The sequence below is a fragment of the Centruroides vittatus genome, unplaced genomic scaffold (assembly GCF_030686945.1).
Source record: "Centruroides vittatus isolate TY-2023 unplaced genomic scaffold, ASM3068694v2 scaffold_1209, whole genome shotgun sequence".
In the NCBI taxonomy this organism is placed as follows: Eukaryota; Metazoa; Arthropoda; class Arachnida; order Scorpiones; family Buthidae; genus Centruroides; species Centruroides vittatus.
The window spans coordinates 1,349,544-1,366,066 of NW_027122673.1; the positions used below are offsets into that span (position 1 = coordinate 1,349,544).

The 16,523-nt window shown below is 35.4% G+C and overlaps 2 protein-coding genes and 1 long non-coding RNA gene across 3 annotated transcripts; all 3 read left to right on the plus strand.

The window, feature by feature from the left end:
• The first annotated feature begins 1,556 nt into the window (after positions 1-1,556).
• On the plus strand, positions 1,557-4,541 carry LOC136986857 (4-hydroxybutyrate coenzyme A transferase-like). The gene is made up of 6 exons (XM_067284484.1): positions 1,557-1,774; positions 2,313-2,465; positions 2,532-2,765; positions 2,845-3,033; positions 3,951-4,166; positions 4,306-4,541. Exons 1-6 carry the CDS (start codon positions 1,588-1,590, stop codon positions 4,539-4,541), a joined length of 1,215 nt encoding a protein of 404 aa, XP_067140585.1. The 5' UTR covers positions 1,557-1,587.
• Positions 4,542-4,645: 104 nt separating this feature from the next.
• LOC136986827 (uncharacterized) lies at positions 4,646-5,290 on the plus strand. The gene is made up of 2 exons (XR_010882537.1): positions 4,646-4,777; positions 4,864-5,290. It is a non-coding gene; the product is annotated as an uncharacterized lncRNA (long non-coding RNA).
• Positions 5,291-6,779: 1,489 nt separating this feature from the next.
• LOC136986826 (4-hydroxybutyrate coenzyme A transferase-like) lies at positions 6,780-12,959 on the plus strand. The gene is made up of 8 exons (XM_067284440.1): positions 6,780-7,272; positions 9,865-10,017; positions 10,089-10,322; positions 10,402-10,590; positions 10,675-10,890; positions 11,384-11,521; positions 12,387-12,515; positions 12,602-12,959. The coding sequence occupies exons 1-8, from the start codon at positions 7,086-7,088 to the stop codon at positions 12,784-12,786; spliced, it is 1,431 nt and encodes a 476-aa protein (XP_067140541.1). The 5' UTR covers positions 6,780-7,085; the 3' UTR covers positions 12,787-12,959.
• Positions 12,960-16,523: the final 3,564 nt, after the last annotated feature.

Genomic DNA, 16,523 nt, shown 5'->3' on the forward strand with positions numbered 1-16,523 from the left:
CCCTTGCCATCCGGCCGCTCTATTGTGAGTCTGGCCGAACTCACTATGGGTATGGAAAAAGGCCCTCTTAGTCAGGGTGTAGTCGTAAATTAAAAAAGGCAAAAGCGCTAACCCGCATTCCGAGTTTGAATTGATACTGTCTGCGGAGGCGCCACCGTCTACGGAGTTTTGTAAAGCACAACATCTGCAAAACGGCTTCAATGCGTTAAAAATGACCTATACATTCGCAATTAGAGCAAAAAAAACCGTGCAAGAAGTAATTTTCTCAGGTTTTTGGCCGAAGTACAGTCTAAAGTCTAACCTAGATTATCATAAAGTATAAGGGCTTTACCCTGCTTTAAAAAAGTACCAGGGCGGCGGTCTGGAACTCCTTGCGCGATTACCGTGCGGAAACAGTAAAAGAAGAAACAAATTCCTTAAAATTTCGCTATTTGTCCTTCCAGTTTTAAAAATTATACGAATAAAAACTATTTTTAATATTTTAATTTATTAAAAATAAAAATACAGTATAACAATTTTATTTATGCAAATACTGTAACTATTTTCATTATCTATTTCTGAATAATTTGTTTGGTATAAATAAACAATCGTCATAACATTGATTTAGGCACTTATATAAATATATTTCTATATAAGTAATTCTATAAATATTACACAATTATTCTTATATGACACTTGTTGGATTTTATAGATAAATCAGTATTAATATCAAAGTCATATATCCTATTTCAAAAAATAGTCACAAATTTCAAAGGTTAAGATTCATTCTTGAAGATAACAAAATATATTATTTATAAATTTTAATAATTTAAATTCCAACAATTTGTAAATACGATAAACCTGTACTAAACATCTACATTCTAAGATTTTTTAAACAGGAAATGGAGAATTCTTTGAACTTTTAGTACATCTGTATCAAAGTATAATCGAAATTCAACGAATAAACTAAATATTTATAAAAATCATTATCAATAAGATTAGAAATCAATCTATTTATGAATCTTATACTTTTTAAATAAATTATTTTTAATATCGAAAATGAAGTTCGATTCAAACGTATCTCGGAGCACCTCATGGACACCAAGATGGCCTTTATCAGGCTCAGAATCGGTTCGATTAGACCCACATTGGAGGTAACCGGAGGGTAAGGGACATATCCTGGACATCCCGTAAAAATTTCGGGGATTGCTGACTCGCGTTAGATTACGGGTTATCAGAGCGATGGACTGATACTAGGGGGTATACAGAGAGAAAATGCATCCCTCTTTCTGGGGATTTTTCCTAAATAAAGCCAAATACCCAAGTAGCAATTTGTTTCCTTTCTGAACCCACCTAAAGATTTCTGGATCCTCTATTGGCTGCCCCTCTAGACTATTTTAATGTTTGAAATTTGAATTATCTTTCTAATTGATAAGATTAACCAACTTGTTTTTTAACGAAATGTCAAAATATGAATAAACTATAAACGTGTTACGCATAGTTTTAAGCTGAAATGATGCAATTTTCAAAGAATTACACCATCCTAATTTATATATAACTGTATCTAGATTGATATTGATAAGCAGGTGCTTTTTCTACGCGATCTCGATGGCGAATAGACGTTTTGTAAATATTTTATTGCCTTCGTGCAATAACTTTATCCAAGATCTTACATTATTAAAACGAAGGATTATCAGTAAGAGTTACTTCACTTATTCTCAAAATCCTAATCACTATCCAAGAAAACAAAGTAAATGGACCTCTGCGGAAGAAGCTGTCTCTGTAATTAAATCTGGTAAGTTAGCTCGAAACTAAAATAATTTTAGCTCCATTATAGTGATTTAACAATAATGTACATTGCTAACTTTATATTACTTCGATGCGTTAGCTAAATGTGCCATACTGTAAGATGATTTAATACCTGTCAAGAGAGTCTTCCGGGAGGATTTCCTATATGGAAATTAGCCCCCTTAGACACGAGAAGAATACCCGGAAAACTTCACGGTAATAGTCAGGCTCGAATCCGTAACTAACTGCCAGTGTTTAATGGTTTTATCCATTCGGCCACTGGAATCATGCCCACCAGTAGCCAAATGGATGAAGGCCAAAGTGTAGCCTTTCGAATGCAAAATTATTTGAATAAACACATCTCTTTATACATCTTGATCTAAGCTCGATGACATTAGATTAGATTGATGGGATAGGGCAACTCGACATTTGGATGATCAAGGGGTGCTTCTCGGTAGGACTTTCTACAGGAAACTGATCCCTATATAAGTGTTGGAAACACGAAAAAGCCATGAAAACGTGGAAATTAAATAGTTTCGTTACAGGTAATAGAATATTTATCCAAAGCGTAACTTCAACTCCCCAGAAACTTGTAACAGCAATGGTGCAACATGCCACAACTTCAGAACTCAAAAATCTTACTACATACTTATTCTATATTCACGATGACGTAGTATATCTGAAACCAGAATATCAAGGTATCATAAGTAATCAATTATGGCATTTACTTTTACTTTATTGTATATCGTAATTTATATTTTCAGGTATATTTTCTTGCAACATATTTTTTGTTAGTCCAAGTACGCGCGATGCTGTAAATACCGGCAAAGCTCATTATGTACCCATATTCATCACTGATATTCCGTTATTCCTTCACCAGCAACCGGTTGATGTTGCATTGGTTCAAGTATCACCACCGGATGAACGAGGTTTCTGTAGTTTGGGAGGTTGCGTAGAATCTACCAGAGCTGCAATAGAAACAGCCAAATGTGTTATAGGTATTGCATAATTTTGAATTATACTGTATATTTACGCTTTCAACGAAACCGTGTGTAATTACAATTATTCGTGCAATAGCACAAGTCAATTCTCACCAAATTAAAACGTTTGGTGACAGTCAAGTTCACGTCAACCGCTTTGATTTCTTGGTAGAAGGGCATCATGAGTTACCACAAGTACAACTGAAGCAGTATTCAGAAACTGATTTAGAAATAGGAAAATTACTTGCGGATAATCTAATAGATGATGGTGCAACACTCCAGACAGGTAAGTGATATACTATTCTAGAGAAAAAGTTCCGAAATATAAGAATGGCAAACCAGCGGCATTCGCAGACTATCAAAAGAGGGAGCACAAGCTATAAAAAAAGACATCGTACATTATGTAAGAAGCTTCAAACTCGATGATTCAACTTCGGATCAGCGCTCCCACAAGATGGTGGTTGTTATACTCGGGGATAACTCGACCTCGAAAACAAGGAATGTGGTTACGGTCAACATATAATGGACAAATATAGTTCTTAGGTTTCTTTTATATTTACAGAATAGGCTTGCTAGAAGTGATGAAGTTTCTACTGTTTGTTGATAATGAAATTTGAGGTTTCCCTTTGGGATTAGGTAAAGAGTAACCCAGACAAAATGAGGCACGTGCCCCAAGTGCCCAATTTACGGGCGCCCCTAATAGCAACACTCTTCGCTAACGTATTGTTAATTAATGTAAGATGGTTTACCTGTATGCCAACGAGAAAGAAGTGAAAGTCCATGTTCATCTGATTTTTCTCCGATGTTTTGAGTCAGGATGTCGTTTTCCATCTTTCATACTGGAGCCGAGTGGATGAATCCACTGAACGTAAGCAATTTGTCACAGGTTCGCGCCTCACCAACGAGCTGACCGCGTGGATTTTTCCAGATATTTTTTCATTTTTCTAACACCTGAATAGGAGCCTGTTTCCTACATAGAAAGTCTTCCCGGATGATGATCACTCAAGCGTTGCGTTGGCTTATTTCATTAATCTTTAATACCTTCATACTGGTCGATCTGCAATGGATCATAACTGGCCAAATTTTCTGATCGTACAGTCCGTAACATAAGGATTTTTCTCATTGCAAAACTATGGTTGTTGCTATTAGTAAACATATTCTGAAAATTTTAATTATATATATAGTACATCATAGTGTTTTTAGGTGTTGGATCTCTTCCCGACGCCATATTGGCTTCGCTTAATCAACACAGGAATTTGGGTATCCATACCGAAATGTTCAGTGATGGAGTTGTTGATCTATTTAACTTTGGTGCCATTACTAATCGATCTAAAACCGTCATTCCAGGAAAGATAGTTACGTCTTTTACTAGAGGAACTAAAAAACTTTATGATTTTCTAAATAACAACGTATGTGTCGGTACGTATTAATGCTCCATTTGAAAATTTTAAATAAATTCGTGTTAATTTTTAAACTTTATAAGATATTTTAGCATCGAAATCTTGTAATAGGCCTTTTATTATCCCCGTAAAGTGACAATTTTTAAATTATAATATAGAGATGAGGGATATCAGTTTCACTAACAACACGGGAGTGATCGCTTCCAATCACAAAATGGTGGCCATTAATTCCTGCATCGAGATCGATTTAGCTGGAGAAGTTGCAGCCGACTGTATTGGATCGATACTATCTATTCAGGTAAGCTATCATTTTATAAAGTCTGACGGCGGGTCAGTCAGGCCTACAATAAGAGCCTTACAGACCCACGATGGGTTTAACAAAAGACCGTCTTAGTGGACAAAGAGCGGAAAGAGACAGAAAGTTTGCATATTAAATACAATTTTAAATTTCTTTAAAATTGATTTTTGAGATGGCGAAACAAATTCGAGTGTTCTTTTTAGGATTTGGAGGTCAAGTAGACTTTTTAAGAGGAACTGCTGAAAGTTTAGACAGAAAGGGAAAGCCCGTAATCGTTTTACATTCGAGGACCAATAAAGGACAGGCCAAAATCGTTCCTCATTTAAAACCTGGTAAGTAGACCCGAAAAATATGTAAACTTAAAGAAATTTAGAAAGATTTTCGAGAAAATTCACCAGTAAATTGATGAAATTTTCAGGATCGGCAGTTGTGTCTACGCGTGGCCACGTCCATTACGTAGTTACAGAATATGGAATTGCTAATCTTTTCGGCAAGACTCTAAGACACAGAGCTTACGAATTAATTCGAATCGCTCATCCGGATGATAGAGAAAAGTTAGAAAGGGCAGCATTTGATAGATTCAAATGCATGCCTTCACCTTGATAAAAAAAAATCAAGGATTAAGGATGCTTTGCTAAATATTTTGATGGATAATAATGATTAGAAATGTTGAATAAGAAGTTTAATGGAAATAGAGGTTCAGTGAATTTCAATTTCAGAGTTTCTTCAGTTAATAACCGAGAACTTCATTTCTTTGGTTCCTCATTGCAAATCTTTCAGAGAAATCGGAGAACTTTTATCTTTTTTAAATTCCTTTAATTAAAGAATCAAGTTGAAGCAGCGAATCGTTCGTATTTGATTCTTCTGTCCAATGTCTCCAGAATTTGTATTCATTTATTAAGTTTAAATTCAAATGAAAATTTGAACTTAAATTTACCAAATTCGAGGGGATAGGTATACAGATAAATAGGATTAATAGAAGTAAATGGCAGATAATGAATTAAGATCATATAAATCTGAATAATATTAAGAATAAGAATATGAAAATAAAGAACAATAGTGTTCTCGATCCACAAATTTCAGAAATTTTTGACAGAAAGCACAGGAGTTATCATGCTTCAAATTGGGTAAACAAAATCGTGCCTCCACACACAAACAACCGGGAAGGCCGGATGGCCGAGCGGTGAAGGTGGCAGCCTACCGCTCTGGGGGACCCGAGATCGAATCCGAACGGGTCGAAAATCTGCAGGAATTTTTAGGGGGGTGGTCCGTTCGGATATGTCGGGGTCCGTTCGGATATGTCGGGCCCCGTCCCTCACAACCCGGTCGCTCCATTGTGGGCCTGGCCGAACCCATAATAGGCCTTCTAAAAGAGGCCCTCTTAGTGCCCACAGGGCGGAAAGAGTTAAAAATATATATATATTCGGGAAAAGACATGATTTTTTTGTATTTTTTTGACGTTTCGAGGTCCTCCGAGTCCAAAAATGAAAAAAACGATGGTCATACTTTACTCTGTTATAACTTATGTAATAGCCGGGAAAGTAACAACTAAATGAAACTTTATGTATCTTCGTGATGCCGTGAGAAGAATGAGAGTTGTAATTCTCTATATAGGCTACAATCATTTTACATTAAATTCTATTCTCTGAATTCGTAAGCGATTTTAAATGATGTTTTGAAGATGTTTAACAAGATTATTTTCGAAATTGATGCATTACAAAGCGTTATTTCTAAGTATGGTACATACATTGTATTTCTTTTCTCTGTTTTGTAAGTATAAATGAAAAAGGCAAAGAATAGAACATGGAATATCTTACTGGCAATTTTTATGCATAAATGTTTACCTTAATTAAAATTCATAATTAATAAAATTTCGATTTTATCCTAAACGTTCACACTAAAGCGTCAGTCCCTTTGGCGTTGAATTTACTGAAGACTGCAACAGGTTTAACATATCAGGAATTTAACCACTGAAGCCCGCAGTAAGTGAATATGTAGTAAAAAATGTCGTTTGAAATCATTTAGCAAAGTTAAATGATATCAAATAATACTATTTGGATCGGGAATCAAAACCGGACGAGCAACCACAGGAATTTTTTCAAGGGATGGCCTGACATAAATATGTCCCTCATCCCGTGATTGTCCCCAATCCCACGATTGTCCCCAATTGTATGTTTTGCCAAACCCACGCGAGTCTGGCTAGACATACAATGCAGTACCAGACATGCGATACGAGAAACTGGCCCCTATTTAGGTGTTAGACACGTGAAGAATACAGGAAAATGCCACGTGGCAGCTCGCAAACCCGTCACCAAATGCTAGTGGTCACTTGTGTTATCCACTAGGCAACGGTGAGCCAAAGCGAAAATTTAATTTGTTAGATAAGAAGAATAATTAAAACGGTAAAAATTCAATAACAAATTCTTCCTTAATCTAATATAGAGGACAAATCTTATCTCGATGATAATAATAATCAGCCGTCCCATATTCCACTTGATATGTAGTATTTTATTCAATAATAATTTAACGGAAAGGAATGAAACTGAAAGGTAATGAAATTTTCAAGCCATCCTAACGTGTAAATGAATATATTCAGGCTGATATTGACGAGTAGAGGAACCATTTTCCTGAGATTCTTCAATGGCGATTCGACGTTTGGCAAATGCTTCACTACTTTCGTGTAATAATTTAAATCGGATTGTTTTTCTACTAGAGAAGAAAGTTATTGCAAGAAGCTATTTCACTTATTCTCAAAATCCTAATCACTATCCAAGGAGACAAAGCAAATGGACTTCAGCAGAAGAAGCTGTTTCTGTAATTAAATCTGGTGAGTTATCTCAATAATTTTAAAATATCTAACGTTAGACATTGGTTGAATTTTAATGGCACAAGAGCCATTTTGGCCAAGCTGATCCACGCTTTATTTACGGACATTGAAAACTAGAGGTTCATAGTTTGTTTCGGCCCACCAATATCACCGAGTGGATAAAATCACTGAACATTGATAGTTGGACGTGGGTTCGAGTCTGGCCACGTGTTTTCCAGGTTTTCTTCATGTTAGTAGTACCTAAATAGGTGCCAGTTTCCCATAAAAGTCCTCCCGGGAGGAATTCCCCTCGGAAGATCATCCATTCAAAGATCATCTCGGAAGATCATACCTATTCAAAGAATTGTACAATTGATGGTATAAAGTAGGGGAGAGCGGGGCTAAAAGTTTCCGGGGTAAATTGTTTCGATTGAAATAGCTCCACAAGGAAAAAATATATATATAAATAGTAAATATGTCATGAAATCGAACGTTTCTGCGCACCGACGGCAGCTATCTTAATCAGGCCTGTGACGTCCGGTACATTGGAAAGAGAGCCTGTACGTCGCTGATCCACATAAGTAAATATTTTTGTGTTTGATATTTTTGGTATATCTGGCGAATTTAAATAATTAGCGATTAGTTGTTTGGTATTTTTATTCAAAAATATATCGAGTATCTTGATATACTACGCTAAAACTGTATATGTCTCGTAACCTAATCTAGTAGTTGCTGTTTTGAACCCATGTGTTATCGGGGCTAGATGTTCCCTTCTTTGGGGGCATGTTGTGACCTTGGAACAACTTGCCCCAGTTCATCTGTACCGGTAATGCAGTAAAAATAATGTTTTTTTCCTTTTGCAGTATGCGGACTTATATTCGAAAAACAACACGGGGTTCTGTATCTCAGGAGTTGATGCAAAGAGCTGCAGATGCAGTTATTAAAGATGGTTAAAAAATAAAAACTGTTGCCAGAGAATTAGATATTTGTCATATGACGTTATATAGATTTGTAAAGAAGTTGAAATCTGGAGTAGAAAACGCTGCGATTGGCTACAAAAAAGTAAGATTGGTCTTTATTGAAGAACAGGAAAACAAGTTAGCAGAGTATTTGTTAAATGTAAGCTTTACTGACGAAAGACAAATCTTGGATCAGCCAGGGTCATCAGGAGTTGTAAATTTGCCTGCAACTTCTGGTGTTATACAAGAACTTGGAAAGGATGTTCCTTTCTCCCCTTTTCTTTAAGTAAAAGTTATAAATGTTGAAACGTAAAAATGTTTTCTTTATAATAAATTTAAGAAAAACAACTAATTATTGATAAGATATTATTGATTAGTCTTTAAATACATACTTAGTTAAATAAATTATTGTTTTTTTTTTTTTACATATTACACCTTCCATAGATCTTGTAACAACTTGCCCACCCTGTTAACAACTAGCCCCGAACCGGGGTAAGTTGTTACTTTCCGACTTTAGGTATTGTATTATTAATTATAAAAAAACTTACAAAAAATCAACCCCAAAAACTGTATTTATAGAAAAGTTAGATATATTACTAAATTTTAATCTCTTAATACGTATGCTAGAATTATGTTTCCTTAACAAAATATAAGGCTGATTAAAAAATGGAACTTGTAGCCCCGCTCTCCCCTACTTCGGTGATCTGACAACGAGTTGTTCCTCGGGGAGACTTTCTACGAGAATTTGGACGCTATTTAGGTATTAGAGACGTGAAGAAAACGCAGACAACTATATGTGTGAGGTGAAAGCAGACGACTGAGTAACTTTCAAAGTTATAGATTCAGAGAGGCGGACAAAGAATTATAAGATTCATATTTTCTTTTGGGTGGTTTAATTTTTATAAACAATAATAAAAACAGTCTCTCACAGCATATTCACTATTTTTATTAAGGCCGGACGGTCGAGCGGTTGGATGGCAGTTGGCACATCTCTGCGGGACCCGGGATCTAATCCAGAATGGTCGAAAAACCTCAGGAATTTTTTAGGGGTGGTCAGACCGAACATGTTAGGCTCATCTTCCGGATGACCAATTTTGGGTAGGACTTGCTAAAAAGACTCTTAGTGCCTCAGATCGGAAGAGTTTAAAAAACCCATCTTTATGGACAATATGCATGTGACGTATTGGAGTTCTGCCCGGCGCCATATTTGTGACGTTTCCGTTCCGTCTTAACCTCACCCGATACATGACAGAGTAACCAAACTTTAATGTACTGTACGTAAATTTCTCTTGCTAGAAAAGGTATGTTCCGAAGAACTCTTCACTAAAATCTTTAGATCAACCCAACCACTTGCTACAAAATTCAACTCCAAGTGATTTGTATACTTTTTAATGGTTTCCTGACATTTTTGTACTCCTCTAAATCCAAGAATGTAAAAATGTTTTCATAGTTTCCCTCGTGTTTTGCCATCTTCTACACGTGATAAACGTTCAGATGCATGCCAAACCATATTCACCTACGGCACAAATATGGCGCAGGAGGCGAAGCGATGATGATTTGATCACATGAGATGACGTGCAAACATGTTCTATAAATTCAATTTCCATTTAAATACTAAAAACCGAAAAATCATATTTAAACGAATTCCTTACAGGTAATAGACTATACGTTCAAGCTATATCTTCGACTCCGCGAACGCTTGTAGCAGCAATGGTGCACCATGCCAAAGCTTCAGGACTCAAAAATTTATCCAACTATCTTCACTTTATGTATGGCGATGTCGAATATCTGAAACCAGAATATCAAGGTAACATAAATGAAAATCATTCTTTGTATTCATCATCATAGTTATTCATTTAACTTAATTTATATTTTCAGGTATATTTTCTTGCAACATATTTTTTGTTAGTCCAAGTACGCGCGATGCTGTAAATACCGGCAAAGCTCATTATGTACCCATATTCATCACTGATATTCCGTTATTCCTTCACCAGCAACCGGTTGATGTTGCATTGGTTCAAGTATCACCACCGGATGAACGAGGTTTCTGTAGTTTGGGAGGTTGCGTAGAATCTACCAGAGCTGCAATAGAAACAGCCAAATGTGTTATAGGTATTGCATAATTTTGAATTATACTGTATATTTACGCTTTCAACGAAACCGTGTGTAATTACAATTATTCGTGCAATAGCACAAGTCAATTCTCACCAAATTAAAACGTTTGGTGACAGTCAAGTTCACGTCAACCGCTTTGATTTCTTGGTAGAAGGGCATCATGAGCTACCCGAGTTGCAAATGAAACTCTTCACCAAGGAGGATTTAAAAATAGGAAAATTGATTGCAGATAACTTAGTAGATGATGGTGCAACACTTCAGACGGGTGAGTATTGTTTCGGGGAGCTTTTATGTGTATACAATAAAGAACCCGAAACGTTAAATTGTTAACCATTGTTAATATTTTTAGGTATTGGATCCATTCCCGATGCCGTTCTGGCTTCACTGAAAAATCATCGCAGTTTGGGAATTCACACTGAAATGTTCAGTGATGGAGTAGTTGATTTGTTCAATTCTGGTGTAATTACTAATGAATACAAGACTGTCATTCCGGGAAAGATAGTAGCTTCTTTTACTCTAGGAAGTAAAAAACTTTACAAATTTCTAAACAATAATATATCTGTCGGTAAGTGAGTTAAATAATATTTAATGTTTTAAATCGATATCGATTTGCTGCTGTGGTTTAGGCGTCAGTCTAACTCTCCGAGATTTCCGGGTTGGAATCTGGGCATTCCAAGTATATTTTGGGAGTGGACTGTTCCGGTATATCGGATTCCGTCCTTCACTATCCAAGTCACCTTATTGTGGTTCTTGTCGAACCCAATACTTAGTGCCCGCAGAGTAGAAAATTAAAATATGTTGTTTGTAATGGCGACGTGACTCAATGGGGAATTTTTTAAATAGAAAACTACTCTTATTTAAGCGTTAAAACTCCACGTAACAAGCCTATTAGTGAGGTTCGAACTCGCGATCGACTCCACTGTTCCATAGTTTTATCACTCGGCCACTGATGAGCCAATCCTCAGACCGATAGGCTGATCAAACCAATATATTACTTCATAGTTAATATTTTAATATAGAGTAAATTGATAATCAATACTTTTTACGTTATAATATAGAAATGAGGGATATCAGTTTCACTAACAACACGGGAGTGATCGCTTCCAATCACAAAATGGTGGCCATTAACTCTTGCATCGAGATCGATTTAGCCGGAGAAGTTGCAGCCGACTGTATTGGATCTTACATCTACTCAGGTAAATTGCTACTTTGAATAATTTACTTTATTTATTTAAATTAGAAATCTCGGTATAAAATTGTGCAGTTAAAACTATTTCCAGGAACGTAATCTCGAACTTTAATCTTACAGTAGACCCCCCTATAACACGGTAGATACGTTCCATGTTATATGAATCCGTGTTGTACGAGTCACTTAAATATGTGAGCCAATCACAGCCCGGAACGTGTGCAGTTTAAAGGCTACGGCTGTTTGAAAGGTTTTCTTCCATAAAATTAATCGATTCTAGGCTAATTTGACTCAACATTTCTAAAACACGTATAACTTTTTTGGAATAATCCATATAAACTATGCTATAAACAAAAAATTATAGGATTACTTACTAAGTGCGCACCGTTCAACGACGCCATTAAGCTTGTTTTCGTCGCGGAGCGGCTCATCGAACGGCGGACCCGTGTTTCCTGATCGGCGAATTTTTCGCAGAAAAATAACATAACTTTGGAGACATCATTAATAAAAATATAATTTTTATGGCCGTTGAATAATAAATGTTTTTAGTAGGTTTAGTGCTCGTTTAAACTGGACGGTTTGTACAATATCCGCTATTCGTCCAGATTTGACCGATCCTGTCGAGACACGAGTCGGCGACGACGTTTTACCGTGTTATACGAGTCTCTTTTAGCGTGTTATACGAATCCGTGTTATATGAACCCGTGTTATAGGAAATCTACTGTAATTTATTTATATTCTTCTTATTAGACAATGGTAAACTTAGATTTTATTTCATGACTTTTTTCTGTTTTATTCATTTTTTATTGTTGTTGTATATGTATTTCTATGAGATCTTGTAGAATTAGAAGTGATACTTCGACCTTTATTCCTAGGATTAGGAGGCCAGGTAGACTTTTTAAGAGGAACTGCTGAAAGTTTAGACAGAAAGGGAAAGCCCGTAATCGTTTTACATTCGAGGACCAATAAAGGACAGGCCAAAATCGTTCCTCATTTAAAACCTGGTAAGTAGACCCGAAAAATATGTAAACTTAATGAAATTTAGAAAGATTTTCGAGAAAATTCACCAGTAAATTGATGAAATTTTCAGGATCGGCAGTTGTGTCCACGCGTGGTCACGTCCATTACGTAGTTACAGAATATGGAATTGCTAATCTTTTCGGCAAGACTCTAAGACACAGAGCTTACGAATTAATTCGAATCGCTCATCCGGATGATAGAGAAAAGTTAGAAAGGGCAGCATTTGATAGATTCAAGTGCATGCCTTCACCTTGATAAAAAAAAGGATACCGAAGCTAGACTCTGTATTAATCATCCATCAAAGATTTATTCTATAAATATGTCGTTTTGAAAATTTATTGTTAACTATATTTCGCAGACATTTGTTGAACATGACGAATAAAATAATACAATTGTATTTAAATACTCAAACCCTGAGAATTTCCTTTGTAAAATATCTACCAATGGCACATTATACTCGGTAGCTTCAAGGCGCCATGTAGGCCTACAGTGTTGACTTCAGGCATGTTTTGGGGGGAGAGGAAAGATATTTTTTCATAAAACATTGGTTTGGGCACCTACCGACAACGGGCCAAAAACCAATCTTTGCTCCTTTTGCTCATATGATAACGTGCCGCTGATATCTACAAAAACGATGCAGAATTTTGTATAAAGGAATTTACAGTTTAAATGAAGTTTAAATCGCTTTTTTACGATATCACTGCATGCACCATAGAAAAAAAAATCCAGCAGCGAGTTGCTTAACTTTCCTGGCAACAATTAAAACTGCGTGTGTGGCGCCATCTGTTACTACATTTTATTACTAAAAACTTTTGGTTAATGTGAGCTTAGGTATACAAAATGGCGGCACTTCCGATAATCTCGAAAACAATGACTAAATGACGTACGAGGTAGAGGGAGCTGCTAATGATTGTGGCGTTTTATGCAAATTAATTATTGAAACGCCCCTTGTGAACGGACAAGGTAGGAGTATTGGAGGTCTTGCGTTAATGCTAGTTTTCAGGTATTTAAAACTCATAATTTTACCTAATTTTTATTAATAGGTATTTGTTAAAAATGGGCACGATTAATATTAATTCCGAAGCATTTTGGGCCGAATGCACCTCTCTATCATTTTTTCAATTATTTGAATCAGACTTTTTCGAATTAAGTCTTGATGCCAGGATTGATAAAGGGTTTAAATTAGCAGTAACGTTAGGAATACAGCAAGTACACGATGTGTGTAAAAAGTGTTTTAATTTATGTAAAATAATTTATCGAATTGACAGAGAATCTTGTGTTATGCGATGTCAAACGTGTAGAAGTAATTTTTCAGCTTTTGACAGAACATTTAAAGGGAAATGGGTTAATGTTACCCTAGGATCCAAAATGGCGGCCGGGGAAATTTTTCCCTACTTCGGAGACTGCGACGGGGAAAAACTTTTCCCCTGCATTCAAGATGGCCGCGGTTCCGGCCGCCATCTTGAATTTCTCTGCAGACTCCGCGGATTTTTTAACCGAAATAAACAATAAAAAAACAACAAAAAGAGGAGTGTTTTACTCACTTTTCGATTGTTCGAAATTCTGAGTATGATCTCCTCTTTGGGGGTCGACGAAATTTTTCGAATGGTTGACTGTTCTATGTTCGACCGCTACTCCTTCTATGTCGTCAATGTGCATATATCCTTTCCATTCGTCCGTTATTATCGTACTGCCGGAATTCACGTATTTACAAACGATCCAATTCACAGTGTTTTCTGATCTGTCGTTCACCTGACATATGAAGCATTTTTTATCTTCATCGCAATGAATGCAAACGGACTCGGTCGGCTGTATGCTTAATTTTACAGCAAAATTCGATGCGTTATCGATACGGGGAGGCAAACCTAGCTCCGAAAAGTCGTCTTCCATTAACTTGTAGAAATCACGGGAAGTGCATCTCGACCAAAATTCGTCGTTGCAACTCAAATTGGCAAAACTAGTCATTATCGAACAATTGGCAATAAACTAAACGCGGGGAGGTAAGGAGAGGAAAAAAACACGGTCTTTCCTTAATTTCTGATTACTTGGTTCTCTAACTTTTAGGATTAAATTGTAATAAAAGAAATAACAATACTTACTAATGCTGGAGGAATTAATAATAATAAATATTCACCGATAGCAATTTGTGTGCAAATGAAATATCATTACGAAAGAAAAAAAACAGCAATTAATCCAATACGCAATTCGTCGCAACACAGCAGTAAACGATTCCAACAGGAAACTAGTCGATTTGCATAAAATTGCCCAGAAATGAACAGAAATCACGTCGCAGATCATGCATTTGCATATTCGTTCGTAACACCCAGGGCCGGATTATCGAATAGGCAAAGTAGACAAATGTCTAGGGCCCGTAATTCGGAGGGGCCCGGCTTCAGTGCAGAAGATTTCTCTGTTTGAAAACGAGTTAAAAATTTAACCCGTTTCACGTTACCCGGCAGAATTTTCTGCCGGGTCGTTTTCAAGTTGGTACACTCAGCCGGCAGAATTTTCTGCCGGGCTGACGACGAAGGCAATAACAACCATTTTTATTTGAACTATGCATCTTAGAAGTATGCAGTTTTCGCGATTATATTCTTCTGATCTTATTTTACATAGTAATATTTTTTTTGGATTTTATTTTTAAATAAATTTGTCATTTTTGATTTTTTAAATAAACTTACCACTTAGTCTATTCAAGGTCATGATAGTACTGAGGTAAATGATCGTTTTTCTCTCTGTTTCTTTAATTTTTTTGCTAGTTTTTGTGATATCACAAATTTATTGAGTTCATTACATATTTCTGTTATAGTTTTCATGATTTCTGATTCAAGTTTTTTTTTTAATCGTATGTATGCGATGTATAGAAGTCACTTTTGTGGTTTTTATAATAATTTTCTTAGTTTTTATACTAATTTATGCTCTTATATATTTGTTATACATCGCTTCTTGTAATTCTATACATTTTTATTCAATTCTGTTAAGTAATTTACAAAATATAATATTGAAAACAAAAACACGTGTTTCTGAAGGCCACGTCACAGGTCACGTGACCGTAGACACACCTGCAACAGATAAGGTGACGCCATTCTATTTCCTGTGACGATCCTATGACGTAGAAGCTAGCTAAGAAATTGAAATAATTTAAATGTTTTCCATTATTTAAAAGCATTATTTCAGTAAATAAATTCATTTCTGATTGTTTAGATATTTACCATTAATTAAATTTAAATATATTAAAATAATGAAATTATATTTACTATTATTATTATTATAAAATTTATCAAAGTTATCGTAATAAAAAATATAGATAATACATTCTAATTATTTTGTGTAATATTTAATAAGTTAAATGTTTTATTTTTGTAATACTGTATATTAAATATAAAATATTACTTTTGTATGTAGATAGTTAGTATTGTGAAATCCAGATGGCGTTAATGTAAGCTTGAAAACTCTCCTAGGCGTATTTTTTACGCCGGGGTTTTTAATTGTTGTAATTTCCAATTTTAATATAAAAATGGTTTTGGTAATAAAATAATTAAGACTTTCAAAAAGTTTATAATTTATAGTGATCATATCTACAATTCAGATTAATTTAAATCTTATATATAAAATTCTCGTGTCACAATGTTAGTTACCTTACTCCTCCGAAACGGCTTTACCGATTTTTACCAAATTTTATATGCATATTCAGTAGGTCTGAGAATCGGCTACTATCTATTTTTCATACCCCTAAGTGATAAGGGTTGTTGACCCTTAACCTTTTTTTTAATTTTTGGACAAAATTTTTTGTTTTTATTTTTCTATAATGTGGCATTAAAAAATACATACAACCCTAAATTTTTACCCTTTTATCACCAACCCCTATTTTTTAATAGCCATTTTAGTAATTTAATCATTTTTCATCCCGCTCGATAACTGATCAATTATCATCTTTTTTGTATTCAGTTTCCGATTAGATTGGCATTTGCAATGACTATCAACAAATCCCA

Bases quoted from the DNA above. Each gene is read 5' to 3' on its own strand.
- LOC136986826 (XM_067284440.1), top strand. From the start codon at position 7,086: ATGGCGATTCGACGTTTGGCAAATGCTTCACTACTTTCGTGTAATAAT. The intron at 10,891-11,383 runs GTAAGTGAGTTA...GTTATAATATAG, and splicing joins AAACAATAATATATCTGTCG to AAATGAGGGATATCAGTTTC. The intron at 12,516-12,601 runs GTAAGTAGACCC...TGAAATTTTCAG, and splicing joins CGTTCCTCATTTAAAACCTG to GATCGGCAGTTGTGTCCACG.
- LOC136986857 (XM_067284484.1), top strand. From the start codon at position 1,588: ATGGCGAATAGACGTTTTGTAAATATTTTATTGCCTTCGTGCAATAAC. The intron at 2,466-2,531 runs GTATCATAAGTA...TTATATTTTCAG, and splicing joins TCTGAAACCAGAATATCAAG to GTATATTTTCTTGCAACATA. The intron at 4,167-4,305 runs GTACGTATTAAT...ATTATAATATAG, and splicing joins AAATAACAACGTATGTGTCG to AGATGAGGGATATCAGTTTC.